This window comes from Canis lupus, chromosome 21 (genome assembly GCF_011100685.1).
Source record: "Canis lupus familiaris isolate Mischka breed German Shepherd chromosome 21, alternate assembly UU_Cfam_GSD_1.0, whole genome shotgun sequence".
Classification (NCBI taxonomy): domain Eukaryota; kingdom Metazoa; phylum Chordata; class Mammalia; order Carnivora; family Canidae; genus Canis; species Canis lupus.
In genome coordinates, this window is record NC_049242.1 from 43539894 (window position 1) to 43561693 (window position 21800).

At 40.1% G+C, this 21800-nt stretch overlaps 1 protein-coding gene across 2 annotated transcripts in view; it reads left to right on the forward strand.

The window, feature by feature from the left end:
* The window catches only part of NELL1 (neural EGFL like 1), an 822581-nt gene that overhangs the window by 208395 nt on the left and 592386 nt on the right, over positions 1-21800 (forward strand). For both annotated transcript variants that reach the window (XM_038569260.1, XM_038569261.1), the window contains exon 12: positions 11286-11414. In XM_038569260.1, coding sequence (XP_038425188.1) covers positions 11286-11414 — 129 coding nt within the window. The remainder of the gene's footprint in view (positions 1-11285; positions 11415-21800) is intronic.

Below are 21800 nucleotides of genomic sequence, written 5' to 3' on the forward strand. Positions count from 1 at the left end.
TCCTGAGAATTAATGTAAGACCATAGAGTTAAGAATAAGACTCTGACAGACTTATGGTGTTCACTGTATCAAGACAACTGATACCCAGACTAGAGGCTTGGGTACCTTGCCTCTTTAAATCTCAGGTTATGCCAAATGCTGTAACTAATTCCTCTGCCCTTTAAAGAAAAATGAAGGTAATCAGCTGAAATGGTGGTTAAATCCACAGGGCAATTGGAGCGGCCAAGATGTCCCTAAAGAAGGGAGTACAGGACTTAGGGAAGACACATGCCAAAAGAACCAGTGATGGACATTGGCAGGAGGAGGCCATCCTGCAATTGCTGGGGCCCAAGGTATCTATCACTACCAGTAACACCCAGAACAGTCCTAATCACCACCACAGGTTTTCTCTCCTATTTCAGGACAGTTTGTGCGAACAGCATGAAATTCCTTTACCTTCATCATCATTTAAGGCAATGGATGTAGCAGAAATCCGACCACTTAAAGTGTGAGGCCATGAGGTGGAAGAGGGGGAGTGGGCACTGGAGTGACAACTACGCTCCTGCTTGGGAAGAAGTAATATAAGTGTGAACATAGGCCCAGAAGAAAAACATTGCTCATGAATTATTAGTGGTCTCCGTTAAAGGGGAGCAAAAAGCCAAAAGTCTTGTCCGTGCATCCTCCAAATTGCTCCAGGAAAACACACCAATCATTTAGCCCATTCTAGAATTCTTAACACACTCCTTAGCGTTTTAGTCTCCTCATAATTGACTCTAATTGTACCTTCAATGTCGCCAATGACTTTGGAGGGTTTTCACTGCATGTTTAAGACTTTCGGTGTTGGGAAAAAAGTTCTTGCCAACATCTGTTCCCAGTGTGTTTATCTGTAATTTTAATTCATGCTCACTTCCCTTGTCATCTGGTCCAGACTGAAATGAGTTGAGATTATTTGTACTATTTAAGATTTTATGCCCTTCAGTTAAATCCTCCCAAGGCTCTTGGCATCCTATGATTTCTTTTCCCCTAGTCGATCTTCATCATGCTAGTCTCCACCAGAATTTGTAATTGAAATGGTTTTAGAGTTTTTTCAGGGTTTTTGAGATTAAAAGAGGCCCAGGAAAGCAGCACTTAATGAGTATATTATCTAGTGCCTAAGTAGAGGAACTGGCAATTAGCAGCTGGGGCAGGTCCTGTGCATACTGAGAGATGGAATCCAATCAACATCCCTGCAGACATGGGCTGAAGTGGACTGGAAAGACAGGGCTCTGTGCTCAACTGTTGAAGCTGGGAGCAGAGAAGGGCATTTGAAGATGAATTGTCTCTGGGCGTTCATGATGTTGGTGGCTTTGCAAGTGCTGTAGTATATTAGGGCCTATGGAACCTCTGGAAGGAGACGCATGGTCCCAGAGAGAAGGTCAGAAACAGGTCAGATGGCCTTGGACAGGGAGACCCTTAACTGCTGACTGTTGTAGAAGAACTGGATTGCTTTCTAGGATAGAATCTGAAAGAGTCCAGAGCTCAGTCTCTACCAGGTTCATCCTATTTGCCTAACTCTCCTCAACAAGGGAGGTGTAAAGGATTGTCTTCACCCCCAAGGGCCCAGACTTCTATGGCCTGTGTGTTGGTTGTGGAGTACATTGGGTTTTCTGTTTTCGTAAAGGATCTTTGGGCTATCTCCCTCCCAGGCAGTCCGTGGATGGAGTTATCTTCATACCAATGAGGCACATGGAATATACTATACTTAGTATACTGTAGTTCCTGTATAACTTCTAAGGTTAGGCAAGCAGAAGTGATATGAAAGGTATTGGCTTTCTAGGATTTGAGCTAGGAGTGCATTTTTTGATTGTCCAGGCACATCATTTCAGAAGCAACTTGTCTGACCCGCAGGACAATACATTAGGGGTAGGAGATTGAGGATGAGAAATTTGGAGGAATCTCTGTGGAATCAAACTTGAACTGCTTAGAGAAATAAAATCTTGACCAAGGGTAGTGGCCTACTCCTTATTATGGAGGTCTCAGCAGTGAACCATAAAGATGCCTGTCCATTATTGGCTGTAGAAGCCAGAGATGAAGCAGAATGGATTTTGCTATTAGAAAGGGTGCAGTGTAGGGGGGGCCTCATTATCATATGTAGGGTTATTATATGCAGATGAGGCCAATGGCTTTAAGGACAGCAAGTTGTTAGTGTTAAGGTCTTTCACTAACAACAGAACTTTAGATACTGGGGAGTCCAAATTTTAGACTGGTTGCAACTAAAAAAGTGATCTCAGTATTTCTGTTGCTTCATTAATTCCCTTGAACATAATATGGACACATGCTGCTTCATGCGTTTGGAACTCCTTCCCTTGGTCCAGTCAGCCTCATTCAGGCTTCACATCACTTCCGATCTTGGATTAGGACCCTTCTCTATGAGACATTCTTGAAGCACCTTTTCCCCTCCATCACAATGTATATTTCCATATAACCCAATACTGCATATCAGTCATTTCTGCTCAAGTATGAGATGGCTTTTTGTTGTTGTTTTTTGTTTTTTGTTTTTTTTTGTTTGTTTGTTTGTTTTTGTTCTGTGCCTATTGCCTTGAACAGTGCTGAGCCCCAGGTAGATAGATAATAAATATTTTTCAAATGAATGAATGATACCCATGCTAGGAGCTAAAATTAAGGATGTACTCAAATACAACCTGGAATCTCATTTCTGCAGATGTATCTTTCTCTGAGGATCTGTTCATGTTCACCTTTTGAATGTGAGCTCCAAGGGGGTCTCACTCACCTTAGTATCTTACTCAGGGATGATGTTCTTTCATGTGATGAAGTAATTTTTCTTCTGACTAGGAGTGTCCAGGCAGCAGTCTACCTTGGAATGTGTTCTGGAGAAAGAAACAAGGTTTGGTCTTTTGGAAAGATGAAGGCCTGTCATGGACTAGAGAATGCTAATGTCTGGTGGTGTCCTGATCTCTCTAGACCAGGGTTAGCATTCCTGAAATGTCCCTTGATGTTTCAAATCGTGGCTGGACAGTCATGTTGGGTCGGGGTGGGGTGAAGAGATGGGATATTAGAATCATAATCTGGATTTTTAGTCTTCACCCATCACCGACTGTGTAACTAGAGGAGGTAGTTAACATCCTTGAGCCTTTATGCGTTAATCTTTAAAATCCTCTTAATTCTTATTTTGGAGGACTGAGAAGATTTAGTCATTTACATAAGCAAATATTTATTGACTGCCTATATTGTGTTGGATATTGCCTTAGGCACAAGGTGACCAAACTTTTACAGTCCTTTCCCTTGAAGAAGTGAGCTTCTAATGAGGAGATAATATTCAATAAACACAGAAATAAATACATGGTAATTGTGATCACTGCTGTGAATGAGAATAATAGAGTGGTATGGAAGAATATAATAATGGGGCTTTCTTTAGGCTTGAGAGATGTTAAGGAAGCCTTCTCTCAAGAGTTTAAGCTGAGACTTGAAGATTGAGTAGAAGTTACTCTGTCAGGGTTGTGTAATGATGTTGTGAGTTGATGGGACAAGTTCGTAAAGACTCTGCATCAGGAAAGAGGTTGGAATACTGGAAGAACTAAAAGGCTGATAGCAGTTGGAGAAAAGTGATGGAGGAGAGAGAGTCTTGTTAACTCAAGTCCTAGTTAAAGATTTTGTATCTTTCTTACATATAATGGAAGCCCTTGGTAGATTTTGAAGGGGCAGAGTGATGTGATCCAATCTGTTTTAAGAGGATTTCTTTCTGTGCAAAATGGGTTAGAGACTGGACAAGAGGGGAACAGAAAGGCAAATGAGGCCATGTCCCTTTGAGAGGTGATGCTAGTTTGGAGTCAGATGGGTTTTTCTTTTTCTTTCTTTCTTTCTTTCTTTTCTTTTTTTTTTTAAAGATTTTATTTATTTATTCATGAGAGATACACAGAAAGAGGCAGAGACACAGGCAGAGGGAGAAGCAGGCTGGGTCTCCAGGATCACGCCCTGGGCTGAAGGCAGGCGCTAAACCGCTGAGCCACCAGGGCTGCCCCAGATGGGTTTTTCTTATTACCATGAAGTGGAGGAGGAAATGATATGTTCAGGGGATACTTACAACATGAAATTAATATACACAATCCATTGAATCTCTGCCAGTTAGGAACAGTTACAGTAAATTGTAGCTTGACTTGAGCAGGTAACTTCTATTTCTTCTCTCTATTCCCCACTCTCACCCCCACCATTGCTGAGAAGTGTCAGGGTCTCATTTTCATGGTGTTTCAAAAATTTTCCCCAAGTTTTTATGTGCACTAAACATGGACTCATTGGAAAGCTCTTCAGAAATTCCATTTCCAGGATGTTTTTGTTGATTAAAGTGAGGAAATTGGGGTGATTTATTAGCAACTTAAGCTTGGGCTGGTGGGTTTGTGGTTTAAAAATAAAAAGCAGAATTCTCAAAGTATAAAACTTACAAAGGAAAATATTTTTCAGTTTGTGTAGGTGGATGTATTTAAAAGATTTCTATAAAAATTGACAGTATTTTCAATTATTTCATAATAATGAAGCATGTGAAGAATGACATGTAATAGTACCAGATATTTTTTATGCTTTGATAATTTCTAACCTTAAGACCTTCCATTTTTTACTATATTTTCCTTCTTGCCTAATAAATATGTATGTATATGTATATATTTATTTTAATTCAATTAGCCAACATATTTCATTTTTTTAAAAAGATTCATTCATGAGAGACACAGAGGCAGAGACACAGACAGAGGGAGAAGCAGGCTCCTCGCAGGGAGCCTGATGTGGGACTCGATCCCAGGACCCTGGGATCATGCCCTGAGCTGAAGGCAGATGCTCAACCACTGAGCCACCTTGGTTTCATATGTAGTTTTCAATACTTCATCAACTACATATCACACTCAGTGCTCATCACAACAAGGAGGGCAACATGATGTGGTGACTCTATATATTTTTTTTTTTTTATGATAGTCACAGAGAGAGAGAGAGAGAGAAAGAGAGAGGCAGAGACACAGGCAGAGGGAGAAGCAGGCTCCATGCACCGGGAGCCCGACGTGGGATTCGATCCCGGGTCTCCAGGATCGTGCCCTGGGCCAAAGGCAGGCGCCAAACCGCTGCGCCACCCAGGGATCCCTGGTGACTCTATATTTTTATTAATTTCCCAACTCTGTCTAGTGTTAAAAGTTAAATTGTGTTAAAGAAATTGGCTATATATTTGCCTCTGGAGAAACATGGTGTAGTTCTCTGCATATTTATAGATTCTTTTGTTCCATATCACATTTAGTTTGGTCTGATAGGGATTTAAGTGATTGAAGTGACTTAGACTCTTGTCATATCAGGTACTTGGGGAGGGCCGGTATAGGTGAGGGGTCAGGGCAATGATGACTCCTAGTTTTCTGGTTTAGGTGGGTACATGTGCTGCAGATGAATGTGAAGAGCCCAGAGAACATGGATTTGGGAAGTAAGATCAAGAGGTGAGTTCTGGCTAGGTGAACTGTGAGTGCTTGTGAGGACATCCAAATCGATTGTCAAGTGCCTGTTGGCTATAATGACATAACCTGTAAAGGGAGATTTGCTGGGTAGTCAGTGCTGTTTCCTATACCCCCCCCCACCCCTTAGAGGGGGCTCTGAGCCTTTATTATTGTTTCTAGGGAAAGGTAGTTGTTATCAACCAGGGGACAGAAATGATGGGGTGCGAGCATTGCCTTAGGCTCAGTTTCTGCAAAGAACAGGTCAGCAGAACCTGTGGTTGGGTCCTAAGTGGACCTATTTAGAAACATTTTATAGGATGTGGATGGGTTACGATCCACTGAGGGTAATTGTTGTCTAAGCTTCCGAGTATTTGAATTACAGAAGAATTACTTTTTTAGCATTCTTTGTAAGACCTTCAGAGTCAGGTCCTGATTCTGTACTTCCTGACTCTGTTAACTTGGATAAAAAAAAGTTAGTCTCAACCACATTTTACTAAAGTGAGGATAATAGTAATTTTTCGGAGTGTTAAAGGTTTTGTGAGGTGAGGTGTTTAATAGGCTTAGCACTGTGCCTGGCATGTTTGGAAGTAGTCAATAAATAGCAGTTTTCATAATTAAGGTGTTTTCTGTATTTGGGCCAGTGCTAGTTAAAAGAACTTACTATGTTCCTCTATTATAGGAGAATAATTCTGGAGGCTCAAGTCACTTCTTAAAAATAGTCTAGTAAGAAAAACAGACAAACAAACCAGTCAAGTAAAAGAACTTGAATATTGGGCTGTGTGTGTTCTACAATCTGGTCACAGCTTCTAATTTTGAAAAAATAATCTAGGAAAGAGGGTGACTTTGAGCAGTCTCATGCATCAGACTATGTTGATAACCAGCTTGAAGAAAAAAAATTACACTAAGGGCTAGCTAGAGGACGTGTTAAAGAGATTGTGGTAGCAGCTGAAGACAAATATCCAGGAAGAGAAGGATTTGTATCCTAAATGTCATTCTATTGAGACACATCAGATAAGGAAAAGAGCCTTTAGAAGGATTCTGAAATGTGGAGAATCGAGGATTTATGCCTTGGTAGTCAACTCTGATGCTGGGGTGGGCCTTAAGAAATGAGGGTGTCCAGCTGGGGTGGTGAAAATACCCTAAACTGTGATTGTGGTCATGGCTGCACAACTGTGTAAATTTATTAAAAATCACCCAAGTGTACCTTTATAAGAGGTGAATTTTATGGTATGTAAATTATACATTAATAAAAATGTTTGAAGAAAGAAAAATGGTGACTAGCAAACCAGTCACATTTGCCTTCCAGTTGGTTAAGAGGGTAGTGGCATTAAATGCCACTGTAGATTCATTTATCTGTTCGTTCAGTCATTAATTTACCCTTCCACATTTCTGGCTGGCCATGTGTGCATCCATCTACAAGCCATCCATCCAGTTACCTTTGTGTCGGAAGCTTTGGTTGAGAGACACGAATCAGACATAGACCCTGACTTAAAGAAGTTGGAGTGATTGAAGTTAGGATTTTTTTTGTTAAAAATATTTGGAATTACCTCATGGAAAGTAGATACAGATATACTGAGAATGAGAAAAAAATCTAAATTGTAGTCTGTTTGAATCTACACATACAAAAAGGATATTTTCTTTATCTTTTGGATGTAGAATGCTCAGGAATTTGTTGCTTTGAGGAGGGGCAGTCAAAAAACAGGAAAGAATAACCTTGGCCTCAGACCTGGGTTCTTGCTCTTGTACCTACCACAACTTGCTTCCCCAAATTCCAGCTGCCACATCTTTCAAATACAGATTATAATTTCAGTTTTATAGGATTGCTAATAGAATAATGAGATAATTCCTATAAAACGCTTGGCTGAGTGCCTAGCATAGAGTATGTGCTCAATAATTGTTAATTATTATTATTACACCTGTGCCAGATTATTTGATGTTCTCGAGATGCACCCTTCTTTTTCACGGATCAGAGTCCCATTCCTTTCGGTAGAATTTATGCCTCACCCCTTCCCATGTTTCTACCTGTGATGAACCCAAGGTCAAGTTGTACATCATCTAGAAGTGCTTTCCTTTCCTGAAACACTGATTATTTATACTGTTCACATCTCACTTAACATAGATTGCCTTGTATTTTACACTACCCCTGTATTTTGCTTGTCTCCCCTTAGTTTGTAATTTTCCTTGTGGGAAGAGCATACATCTCAAACATCTCTATTTTGCTCCCAGAAGCTTGCATGGTGTCAGTCCACAGAAGTAGATGCTCCACAAATACTGATTATTTACTCCTGCAGAAAGGCAAGCGGGCAGTGAATAAATACTGGTTGAAAGAAAGAAGGTCTGGATTAATTAAACACATGCTTTTGGCACAGTGGTCAGGCCCTACCAGAGTAGATTTGACTTTAAGGTTGGTTTGTCGCATGATGTCCTTCACTGTCCTTAAAACATAATTTACCCAACTCCTTGCATTGTGAATTGACATGGCGCGTGCTTGATAGAGATGCATCGGGACATCAACTTTGTTTGAGTGGCTTTATTCCTGCCTATCAAGTGCATGCAGAAGGAAAAGGACAGTTGCAGTCTCCTGGAAAGAGAAAGAAGAAACAAAGAACACATATCATAATGGATGCACTATGACCTTGAGTCAAGCCTCACAATGAAAGAAAATGTGACAAGTTAATTATTGATCAATTCTGACATGGGTGGGTGGGTGGGTGGGTGGGGGGAGTCCAGGCACTTTCTCTGGCAATGAGAGCTCTGATGTCTAAAAATTTTGTCTTTGGTAGCAAAATCAAGTCTTTTTATTTGTAATGGTTATTATAAGCCTGTAAAGCCCTCGTAGAAGTGTTTTTGGATGACAGCGTTTGCAGATTTCAACAAGTTTTCACTCGGATTTTGATTGGGGCAGTTAACGGGTCACAGGTAGTAAGACTGATTCTGATAGTATGCTCACCTGTGGCTATGGGTTCGCTTTCTGATGTCCTGAGGAATAGCTACATCCTTCACTTTTTATACCTAAGTTTTGCTCTCCGACAGGATGTATGATATGGTGAAAAGTATGTGGGCCTTGGAGTTCACCAGACCTAACTGAGAACCCTAGCGTCTCCACTTACTAGCTAGATATCTGAGTTGGAGCTTCTCCTTCCTTATCTAGAAGTGGAGGTGAACAGTGTTGTTAGGTTACTTTAAACTTCAGTCATTGTTGTTAACATTATCAAAATCCTTCCCCTCTTTGAGGCTAACATTTGTTGACCTTCTAGTATATACCAAGTGTTGTTCTACATGTTTTACATGGCATAGCCCGTTTGACTTATTCCACATACATTAGGAACTATGATGCCAGTGGGCATGTTGTAGGTGTGTGAATTTTATTATTTAATAATAATTACTACCTTTTGGTTTACAGTTCTGTTTCAAAGGAAAAAGGTCTTAGAATGTTGTCAATAAAAGGATTTAAACTTGGAGTTTTATATAATTCAAGGATTTTTATATTTTTTAAAGCCCAACACTGTTATTCACACAGTCAGTATGTCAAAATAAAAGAGCAGAGCTATTCTGTTTGAATCTGGTGTGGGGCACTGGAGCCCTATCTGATGATTCATCTGTGCCCCAGACTCGAGCAACAGTTTCAAAATCATTGGTGTCCATTTCCAGTATATGTGCCTAGGTAGGTGAAGTGATTTATTGTCTTTCTGGCTGCAGAGGCTGGATTAGAAATTAAATCTCCTGACTTCAAGACCATTGTTTTCTATTAGACCACAATATGTAACCTAGCAATATAGTTCACGATAATGTATGGATTTAAAGACGATAAAGCACCTTTCATATACCTTATTATATTTGAATTTAAGGGGTAGGTATAATCTATTGCTCCTAGTTCAAGTGGGAAATGATACATAATGTATAAAATAATGTATAAATCCCCCCCCTTCCGCCAAATTTGATGGAACCTAGTAATGGAAGGAAAAAAAAAATCAGACCAGAAATACTGAAAAAGGGTGATTCCATTGAGCTATAAGCAAGCACACTGGAGTTAGGACTTGCCCTGAGGGCAATTTCTAATCCCTGGTGGGAGAAACTGCCTTCTAAGAAACACTATAAATAGACAGGAAACCAGACCCAGGGGCTTCGTGAGATGCTTAAATCAAGAACCCTGAGGGGAGAATCCTTAGTTGGTGATGAGGAAAAGGCCTCTCGCAAATGGAGGACTTATCTTTGTCTTGAGTCTACATTAAGGGTCCTGGGGAGAAAATGTAAAGTGATCTGGGGTTGAAGGTTCCCTCAGACATTTGACAGAATCAAACACAAATCCTCTCTGAAGAAATGCAGTTTTAGAACCCAAATCTCAGTTCCCACAGATTAAATGATAAAAAATGAGTTTACAAACAGAAGAATCACCGAACATACCAGAAAATAGGCCTTGCACAATACTTAACCACAAACCACAAAATCAAAGGTACAGAGACTGAAGATCTTGGAATCATCCCTATAAGATACACATGTCTCATGTGCTTTTTTTTGATAAAGGAAATTAAAAGGAAAAATGAGACTATGAAAGTTGACCAGGGAGATAAAATCAGAATTCTAAAAAATCAGTGAAATACAAATGATTTTGACTAAAATCGAATATGACACAGCTTGTAAAAGAATAAACAGAGATACATCTGGAAGTTACACAGAATTCAGCAAAGAAAAAGGGGAAGAAATACTAAAGGTGGGCTCAGTAGCATGGAAGAGAGTTTGAGAAGGAACATTGATCTCATTGGGATTTTGGTATGAATAGAGAATAGGGAAAATGGTGAAGAGAATGTCTGAAGAGATCTTCTCTGAGAATTTTCCAAATTGATGAAAGATTTAATCTTTAGATTCAAGAATCCCAAGAAATCCTAGGAAGAATAAATAAAAATGAATTCACATGTAGAGTAAAATTAAAGAATACAGAAGGGACATTTAGGCAAGTTAAGATGGAGCTCGGTCGCTCTCAAAATACCTTTGCTGAAGAGTGTCTACAGGACACTTTAGGGAGAAAAGTAATTATCCTGGAAGGAATGTCTGGGATTCAAGAAGGAATGTTGAGAAAATAAATGTTAAACATGTGGTTTAGAAAGGATGCCCTGGGAAACCTATTCAGCATGTTTCTTGCAGCACTGCTTGTGATTCCAAACCTGCAAGTCACCCCAGTGCCTGTCTGTAGCATCATGGACAGATGGTGGAATATTAATGCTTCAGAATATTATACAGCATTGACAAATGAACTATAGCTATGGGTATTACCAGGGATGAATAAAAAAAAAAAAAACCAGAATATCTAACACAGGATTTCTTTCATGTGTAGTTAAAAATGGGCAAAACCTGAATGATCTACTCGGAAATAAGTACCTATATCTGGCAAAACTATAAAAACATGCAAAGTAGTGATTAACATGAAATTCAGATTAGTTCTCTTTAATGGCTGGGAGGGGGACTCTTTGGAGGGTAATTAGGGATACCGATAATATTCTGGTTGTTTTTCTTTTATATACTCAAATAGATTCATTTTATAAACTTTCTACGAATCCTAAATTTTGTGGGGAAACACATCTAAAAAGACTGGTTATATAAGAAAATGGTGGGAAGGGGATAAAAGTCTTCAGGAAGAAACCTACTTGGGGCATTAAGGAGAGACCTCTCAAGCACGGGACAGTCCAGAGTTTCCTATTTCTCCTCTCCCACCCCCTTCTTTCCCACCCTTGCGTACTGCCAAGGTATGTTTCCATGCGCGGTGCCGATACACTAAAGATAATTCACGCTTCGTTATTTGCAAGTCTTTTGTTCCCTTCTTATGTACAAAATTTTATTCACTTCTTTTAGGTCACAACTTTTGTGCAGAAGGACCTAAATGTGGTGAAAACTCGGAGTGTAAAAACTGGAACACAAAAGCTACTTGTGAGTGCAAGAATGGTTACATATCTGTCCAGGGAGACTCTGCCTACTGTGAAGGTAAGGAAGCTGTTTAATAAAGTCATTTGTGAGGAATGTATTCCTGGTAGATCTAGTTGAAGGTGGAAAGCCATCACTTGGGTCTGGTCTTCTGGGATCCTACAAGAAATCACATCAGCTGTCTCGGGTCTGCTGTTCTCCTGGTGTATGTAGGCTTCTCAGTAGCATGTGAAAACAAGACCTCTGGAGTTCTGAAACACAGCAAAGCAATCAAAGGGCCATACCAGATCCCACATTTTGCTGTCACTGTATTTAACAATCACCAGCAAAATCATAAACACGTAATTTTCTATTGAGTAGATTATTCTAAATTCAACTAAATGTGACATCGTCGATCTGCTTTTTGACTGCTGCTTTGAGGCTAGCTTATAAATCACTGCCTTTTTCTTTACCTGCCAAGGTCAGAATATTTTTTCAACTGGCTTTCTTAATGACTGATTCATGAGTTGCTAATTCACAAACTGTACCAAAAGTCACAGTGACAGATGGACTCGTAACTTCGGCCCTTGGACGGATGCCATTTATTAGGGGTTAATGGCTTCAAGCATCAGTGATCCCATTTCCACTTGAGAGAGCAGAACAGTTCCTGTGTCTTATGTGAGCATGTCTTTCTGAGCTCAGCACTCCACCTTGCTAGTGGCAAGCCTTGCACACCCCTGCTCCTGTGGAGTGCCCTCGGATCTGAGCCCATCCATTCTCAGGTGCATCCTGGCTTGCTTTGGTCAGCTTAGAAAAGTTCTAATGGAGTGACGGTGAGCTGTTTGTGTGTCCAGGGTGGATGTACTCATTCCTGTCTTCAGAAACAACCTGTTGAACCTCAGAGCTCTGTTACTCTGGAGGGTAGATGTCTAGAACAGAAAGAATGTTGCAAAACCTTGATCACACTCTTCTGATTGGTTTGTTTTTCCAGGGGCTCAGGTATTCTCATAGTAAAGACAATTCATGATGGTGATGGTAGATTTTTCCCCATTCTGTTTTGTATCATTGATCCCTGCTTAATTTTTGGCTTTGACTAAAGATCTCTTGAAATTTTTTAAAATATTTTTTATTTATTTATTCATGAGAGGCACAGAGCAGGAGAGAGAGGCAGAGGGAGAAGCAGGCTCCATGCAGGGAACCTGATGTGGGACTTGATCCGGGGTCTCCAGGATCACAACCCAGGCTGAAGGCGGCGCTAAACCGCTGAGCCACCCGGGCTGCCCAAGATCTCTTGAATTGTTAAGAAAATGTGTGTAATCATCACTAGTGCTCAGTACCTGGTAGGTGGACTGTGGTTTTGATTTCTCCTAAAAGACTTGGTTTGCTACTGGTTTGTTTCTTACTAACAATAAAGTGTAACTAATAGGTTTTACCTTTTCTCCTTTACACCCTTTTCCCCCTTTTTGCTTGCTTTTGTAGATTTGATCTTGCTGTTGGGGAGGATGAAGTTGTCCCTTTGCTCGTTAACCTTTTTCCATCTATCCTTCAATAATCTGTTACTCATTTAGCAATTTTGAGGAAGAACACTATTAATTTCTTTAGAATTTATTTTTAGAGAGAGTATGTGTATGAGTGGGGGAAGGGGCAGAGGGAGAGAGGCTATCTCAAGCAGACCCCTTGCTGAGTATAGAGCTCGATGTTGCTGGAGCTAGATCCCACGACCTGGAGATTATGGCCGAAATCAAGAGTTGGATGCTCAACTGACTGAGCCACCCAGGCGCCCCAGAACACTATTAATGTCAGTATCTCACATTAGTAACTGTTTTTTATATCTTAGGCTGCTTTTTGTTTTTTGTCATAAAATAGAGTTTCAAAACTTTAAAATATGAACATCCTCCTCATTTACCATGGAAAAATCCTGTAAGCCAGGTAATGGTCTAAAAAGTTTACTCACTATTATCTGTGGGGATAGACTTGGAATACTTAGAAAAATGACAGAAACCATCTCAAAATAATTTGAATCCTGACTTGCCTCCTGGCAGAACCAGTACACCTACCATTCTTGGCTCCCTTTAGCTGTTGACACCTAGCAGGATCTGGGAGAAAATGGCTGGTGCAAAAGGCTGTTTGGGACTCTGATTCATTCCTCACTGATGAATTCCATTTTTTTTTTTTAACATAGAATCACCTCCATGGAAAGCCAATTGTGACCATATATCTGTCCTCTGCATGTGAGGCCTTACTTATAGATAACATTGAGTGATTTTAGGTCTGAATGACTGTTTTCTTGGACATACTTAGCCTAGTGTGTGTGCCTGGCCTCAGACCAGCATGTACTGTGCTGCCATCTTGGGTGATGGTGACGTGCTCAAGCTTCAGGGTTTTCTCTTACTGTGGAGACTTTCCGCAAGTTCCAGCAGGCTTGTGCATGGAGAGAAGGAGAACACCAGGAAGAAATCACCAAATGTTAGAGCCCATGTATGGCATAAAAATAGAACTGAGGAGTAAAGCAGGAATCAAATACTGGGCATCTGCATGGGGCGCATGGAGAACAAACTAGAGTGATATCTGTGTTTAGAGCAAGTGCCCATCTCTCCTCTCATTCTGCCAACTTCAGCACCTTGGTCTTGGGGCTTATTTTTCTATGGTGGCTGATGACAGCCATAGCCCTGGGCATGGTGTCCGAACACCAGTGTCATAGGCAAAGCAAGGAAGGAAGGGGAAGGAGTTAAAAACCTTCTCTATGGGAGGTTCTTTCTTTTTGTACTTAAAGAAAGCTCTTCCTGGAAGGTTCCTTGTAACTCCCCTGTCCCTGCCCCCATGCAGGAGGAGGTTTTTGCTCTCATATTTTTCAGACCAGGTTGACGTCCTCTTTACCTCTAGACCAATTTTTGTCAAAGGGGAATGAGATGACTATTACTGGTTTGGGTTGTGTTCAGTTCTTGGAGCCGGAGAAGGTGTTTGCCTTCCCTGAGACCAAATGATCCTTGTCCTTTACCTAAATCACTTAGGATTGTGGCAGTGGGAAAGGGGGAGTGGTTTTAGGTGGGCAAAAGGCTATGTCTATCTCATTCTTTTATGATTAAATGAAGTTTGTGGTCATTTCTCCAGCCCTGTCATCAGAATTATGCTATGTGATGGATCTGATAGAGAGGATGAAAAGTCACCAAGTGCCCCCTGGGTACCAGGGACTCTGAAGCTGAGTTCACTGTCTTACCATAGTATATAGAGAAGTATACTTATGAACTGCTTCAGGCTAGTTATTTTTTACTCTGAGTAAATGGAGTGAAAATGACCCATATTGTACAAACCACAATGAACAAGACTGCCTTGCAAATTAAAACAAAATATTACACACATTGTCCAGGCTATCTTGAAAAGCCTATTCAGGCTCTCAGTGGAAAAGGAAGCACAAAAGGCTTTCAATTTTCTTAACTTCCTAGGGTAGTAGCAGAGATACGGCATATTAAAGACTCCTGCTCTGCAGAGATTGCTGGAGAAACTGCCATAGAGAAGCTACCGGAACTCTTAGTCAATCAATAGAAGATAATAAGACCTTTTGTCAGCTTTGAGACAATTCACGGGAGATCATTTCATTTTGCCTCGTCCAACTCAGCACCAACATTCCCCATTTTGAAAAAACAGTTTTAGTTGGGTTTTGGTGTTTTATGAAAATGGTCTGCTGAGGCTTTTTATCTCTGCGATGACATTTTCAATGAATTGGTCTTAAATAGTTTTTGATACATTGGCTTAAATTAGAGGCAGTGTCTCAGGAAAGCATAGGAATTGGGGGTCTACTTCATGATCTTGAAATTAGAGTCTGCATAAATAGTCTCATAAACTTTTTCTTGCCGTAATAAAAAGTTACTTAGAAGAAGAAAAGAACAGTGTGATGTCGTATACACCATGCAATCTGCCAAGCCTGGGAAGTACCACAATTAGCATTAAGTCATAATAATTTCTACTTACAGACTGTTCTGGGTTTTTTTTCAAACTCCTTTTATATATATTCTACTCTTTGAGACTTACAGTAAATTTGTAAGGAAAGTGGCAGCATTGATCACATTAACTTCATCTTACAGGTGCCAGATACTAATACTCAGAGAAGTAAAGATAATAGTCAACTCCTTTTTACTCCCTACTTCTCCATCCCCCATCCTTTTTCAAGGTTGTATTTTTGTTCAGAATACTTGCTGCCGCCTCGATCCAATAAAATATGAGTGGATGTGACACGGATAGAAGGGTAGAAGCTCTATGAACTGTTCTAGGGTTTCACCCCATTCTTTTTCCTCTGTAACACAAAATTGGCGATATTCCACAGCAGTGCTGCTTTAGCTAGGGTTCTAGCTAAAGAGGGCATAGAGCAGTGGGACAACAAACAAGGTGATGGACATGTGGCATGAATGAGAAAGAATCGTGTAAATCACAGAAACCTTGGAGGTTGCAATTATTTGAGGGTGCAATTACCTTTGCATAACTTAGCCGAAGCCTACTACATATGTTCCTGAATTAGTTGGTCCAAATTTTGTGGTTTCAGGAAGATACCTCTAGCTCAGGACTGAAAGCATTTTTTTTTTTTAAATAGAACAAGCATTGAAGATTATTAGAAAAACTGACAATTGAGCAGATCATTAATTGTCTGCTATGGTCCTGCTGCCATGCAATAGACTTTTTGCAGATTGCAAGTTGTAAATTAATGCTTTGGTATGGCCAATTCCAATATGGGAAATTGGGTTTCCCAATTACAATGATAATGAAACAATGCATGTCAAAGACTTAGGAAATTGTCTGGTATTCACTGAACATTTAATGGATCACAGTAGTTACCATTATTGTCCTCATTAACTTATTTTTTTATTTAAATTCAATTAGCCAACATAGAGTATATCCTTAGTTTGAGAGTTCCGTAATTCATCAGTTGCATATAGCGCCTGGTGCTCATTACATCACGTGCCCGCCTTAATGCCCATCACCCAATTACCCCATCCCCTCACTTACCTCGCTACCAGCAACCCTCAGTTTGTTTCCTATTATTAAGAGTCTTATGGTTTTTCTCCCTCTCTGGTGACTTCCCATTCAATTTTCCTCCCTTCCACTATGAACCTCTGTGCTGTTTCTTATATTCCATATATGAGTGAAACTATATAATTGTTTTTCTCCAATTATTTTGCTCAGTATAATACTCTCCAGTTGCATCCACACCAATGTAAATGGTAGGTATTCATCCTTTCTGATGTTACTACTAACGCTTATGATGAAGTTGAAGAATGTATACTCATTGAGGCCAATATGCTACCAAAGCGGGCTTTCATTGTTACATCTTGTGTGAGAGAGTTCTTAGATGGAAGGATCTGGTTTTATCCATTCTTCCAAGAGCTTATTGTTGGCAGTGGGCTACCAAGTGTAATTTATCTTTTTTTAAAAAAAAGATTAAAAAAATTATTAATGAGAGACAGAGGAGAGACATAGGCAGAGGGAGAGGTAGGCTCCCCAGAGGGAGCCTGATGTGGGACTCGATCCTAGGACCCCAGGATCATGACCTGAGCTAAAGGCAGATGCTCAGCTCCTGAGAATCCAGGTGCCTCCCAAGTGTAATTTATAATGACAAAATTATTCTTCATCTGTAAAAATATGAGTGTAGCTGTATTCAAGGAAATATTGTGGAACAAAATAACCTGTGTTGGTATGCATTGACTAATTTCATTTAACAAAAATGCCGAAATGTCTGAAACACAGCAACTCTTAGCAAGGTATGATGGATGACTTCTTTTGAATAACCAGGGATGATAAAAGGCCCGACCCTTATGAGTGTTAAGGGGCTGAGAAAGTAGCAGCAAAGTCAAAATTGAAGCAGAAACCGTTTTCAGAATAGCTATTTATTGGATGCAGAGGCTAGTATGTATGTAATTCCGTAGAAACAAGGCCGTGTAAACTCCTGATTGAGAGAATGAATGGGAAAATAGCTGGTTGCTTAATTATAGTTCTAATTATCCAAGGATTAATCAGGTAACTCTTGGTGTTTTGATTTGTATAAAATGAGTGAACCTCCTGGTTCATGTAGCCTTGTTTATACTTAAATCTGTGCTTCAGTCTCCTGAAGTCCTGCTTTTGGACAGCACAGGGATCAAAAGCCTCTCTTGATTATTCATGCTAAAAGAATCTTAATTCTGAGCTCCAGCTGCCATTTATTTCCAGGGACTCAGAATGCATGAAGTAAGAATACCCTGGGGTATCCTTTTCCCCCCTCTCATGTTGTCTGCATGACTAATGGGGAGCTCTTCTGGTACCCAGGTGTCTGTCAACCTCATGCTCCACGTCTCATCTTTCCAAGACTGTGATCTCTAGCCTTTGCTTTGCTCATAATAACCCACTTGTCACCTCCTTCCTAGCAGCAGATATAGACGAACTCTGTCCCTGGTCCTGACTTTGCTCTCTACCTCTGCTGCTTTAGTCCCAAGGCTATGTTGCAACAGCATCTGCCCCTGTTCTCCCACCTACTTGAATTCTTGCCTCTTCTAAACAACACTCCTTTTCCCCTTAACTATCTTCTTGGAATCATTAAAAAAAAAAAAAAAAAAAAAAAGAAGGAAGGAAAGAAAAAGCCCCAATCCCAAGCTTGGTTATCACTGGGTTGATTATTTAAGCTGTGTGCTCAGGAAGGAGTCCCAGATGAACCAGATGGGGCAACGGTCAGGACTAAAGGTCACAGTAGCACTGTTTTGTGTTTTTAAACCGTGTTTCTTTCAAAAGATCATTTGTAAGATACCATGAGGGATTTTTAGTTACTGCTTTGTGAAAAGTGTTACAAGTATTGATTAGGTGTCCAGGCTAGCACATAGTAGCCTAGTTAACTCATGTAGCTGGGCTATTGTACCTCAAAGCTCTCCTGAGTTTGTGGTCCTGAGAACAGAGGACTATGCACTTGTCTCCCAGTTTCCGTGAATGACACTTCCAACCACTTCATTCACAAATTGTAGAAGTCCTCGATCCCACACTTCCCCTCAGTCCAATAGGCCTGCTGCATTAGGAAGTCTTGTTGGTGTCCCCTTCAAAACAAATTCCGGGTTCACCCGTGTCTTGCTAGGACTCTAGTCCAAGCCTCCTTGATCTCTTGGCTAGTGATTGCAATGGTGTCTTGCCTGCTGGAATCCGTTCTCCAGACATTGATCAGTTTGTGCTTTTAAAAACGGAAGTCCTATTATGCCACTCTTTTGTTTAAAAATGGTCTAATGGCTCCCACTCCTCTAAGAATAATATCCCAGTTAGGTCCTGTGTAAGGCTCTGTATGAATGGGAACCTGCCTACTTCTCTGTCTTCAACTCCTACCACTCTTTGCTAATCCCCCCCCCCGCCCCCAATCACACCATGATTCTTCGTGCTCCTCAAGTAGGCTTGTGCAATAAAATAGTTCTTAGCCGGGGATGCCCTTCACCCACATCTTTGCAAATCTGCTTTCTAGTTGTCATTCAAGTTGTAGCTCAAATGTCCCTACTTTCTAAAGGTCTTTCCTAACCACTCTCACTAAATTAGCTCTGCTGGTATCCTAACATTTTATTTTCTTTGTAGTGCTTATTCTCTAGAATTGTGATATTTTTCCACCTTAAAGGTTGGTGATCGTTCCTCCTTAGAATATAAGCTGTGTCACGGCAGCAATTTTATCTTACTCACTCCTATCTGTAGCACCTGGAAAAGTGCATAGTCTGCTGAAGACACAGAAAATATTTTTGAAATTTCTGAATGAATGGAAATCTCAAGCAGATTGTTGCCTTTCCATGTCTGACACTGCTTTCTTTCTTGAATCAGATTTGTCTTAGTGTTGTTGCTTAAGGGATGCTTTTTAAAGTGCTGAGTCTGCTCATTTTGCTAACACCCAGTTTATGTAATCTTGAAATGCTGCCTGCTTGAGTCCATGTAAAGAAGTCTCCATAACAAGAGAGAGAATCAGTTTTTAAGATAATTTTGGCTATTTGATAGGAAAAAAAACCCCCAAACAATCCAATTAAGAAATGGGCAGAGGATCTAAATAGATGTTTTTACAGGGACATACATGTGCCAACAGGTACTTGAAGGGATGTTTAACATTGCTAATCATCATAGGAGGTTTTTTATAGGGCTAGCTGGTCACATTCCAATGGCCAGCACTTAGCCACTAACTGTATCTAACTGCAAGGGAAGCTTGTAAATGTTGTCTAGCCCTGTGCCCAGGAGGATAAAGAATCTGTTTTGGTGATTGTCTTACTAGGCTTACCACAGTAACTAAATGAAAAAAATCTCCCCCATTAATTTTATACTTTTTTACTTTCTGTTTATTGCCTATGTTCTGCTCAAATGGACTTCTGGCTTCAGTTGATTGTATTAAAATTTGTTCACTTGGAAACTTGGTAGGATTTAAGTACACTGTCTCTTGTACATTCCTGTTGGCATTATCTCCAGGCTTCTCTGTGGCTTCCATTGTATCGCCTCATCTGAATTTGTTCTGTCCCCAATATACCATACATGCCAAAGTGACGCATCTCTTCCTTCCATAGAAAATTCACATTCATGTGCTAGAATTTTTATTTTTATGCTAGAAAGAAAACAGTTCATGGAACAAGCTTACACACATTTGTGAAAGACTGATATCCACATAATGTTCCCAGAGGTAAGTATATTCTTTAAAGAGGATGTTTGTTAATTAGAAAAATCCCCAAACTGTTGAATTTCAAGTAGCAAAGCAAAAGAAAGTGAAAAATTTAAGTAGTGTAAATGTGGAAGAGCGTGCACTTAGGCATGGGGACTGAACAGATTGTTCCTGCTTGGGAGTTTGCCTTGGTAGTGAGCTATCCTTAAATATTCGTCTTTTCTAGCATTTTCCTTGCCTCCTATTTTTTCTTTTTTCTTTTTTTAAACTTTGAGAACTCTCAGGGCAGTGATGTAATGAAAGAGTATTGAACTAAGGATAAGGAGATCTTGATCGATCCTGGCTCTACCACTTACCAATTGGGTGACCTTGGAAAGTCACCCTTTTCTTTTGTGTCTTTGATTTTCTCATGGTCCAAATAGGAGTTTATACAGGACTTATATTGTATGGTTTGGTTGTGAAGGTTAAATAAGATATTGAATGTAAAAGCATTTTATCAAGGCTAAAGCAGTAGAACTCTGTACTGTAACCTTATTTATGGTAATTGCAATTATATAATCACACATTATTTAATTGTCACAGTAACAATAAATATTTTCATCATTGGCACTAATTGGACTAGAACTTGCTATTCACTTATTCAGGCTTAAGATACATACACATGCACTCTGGATATGTATCAAAGTGTGATGGTTAATTTTATGTGTTCTCTTGACTAGGCTAGGGGATACCCAGATTGCTGGTAAGACATTATTATTGCATGTGTTGAGGAGAGTGTTTCTGGAAGAGGTGAACATATGATTCAGTAAAAGAGAAAAATGATCTGCCCTCACCGTGTGGGCAGGAATCATACAATCCATTGAGGGTTGGAATGGAACAAAAAAGCAAAGGAAGGCTAAATTCCTTCTTGGTCTTCTTGCAGTAGGATATCCATCTTTTTCTACATTGGGACATTGCAGAAAAAGTGAAATGAATGACACCTGCTAAAATTCTGCAGTATGAAGTCTTCAACGTTGTAGAGAGTGTCCCTACCCAGGGCATAGAGAAGAGTCAGACCTAGAGTCTTATCTCATTCTTTCAGCAAACATTAGCAGCTACTGTGGCTGGGTCCTGTGTTGGATTCTGAGAGTTCAAAGATGATTAAAGCAGAGTTCCTTTCCTCAAGGAGCTCAAAGTTTAAAGGGAAGAGAGCCTTATAATCAGATAATGAAGATACAATAGGATTTGTTCCATTCTAGGATTTGAACTGTATTTTAGGAGTATACCAAACCCTGAGAGCAGTGCATCCTGCCAATGGGAATCTTTACAGGCTACCTGGAGGAGGGGGCATTTAAGCTGAGTTCAGTTTTCAGGAGGAAGCATGAGGAAAACCATACCCAGCAGGGGCATTAGCGTATATAAAGGTACAAAGTGAAAAGTTGAGCATGTTTGGAGCATGAGGACTTTGGTAGGAGATGAGAACAGAGATTTGGCTGATGGTCAGATGGTAAAGAGCATTGTATAGGCATGCTAAGGCCAGGTTTCAATTTATCCTGTAGGCTGGTGTACATCCGTACAAGATGCAGGCATTACAACAGGTGGAGAATTGGATCCACTGGGATATGGAAAAAACATCGGAACTTTACTTTCATCTTATCCTTTCGATTCTCCTTCTGGTGTAAGTTTTATAATGTATATGGCATATTAGTATAAGTTATATATATATATTAAATAGATATTTTCATATAGAAGGTATATGCCTTCAAATTGTTACCTATGTAGATGCATGATCAAAACTAGAATTCACTAGTATAGGCTATAGAATATCCAGTGGGGAGTCTCAGGTTGGATGACATTACTGGATTAGT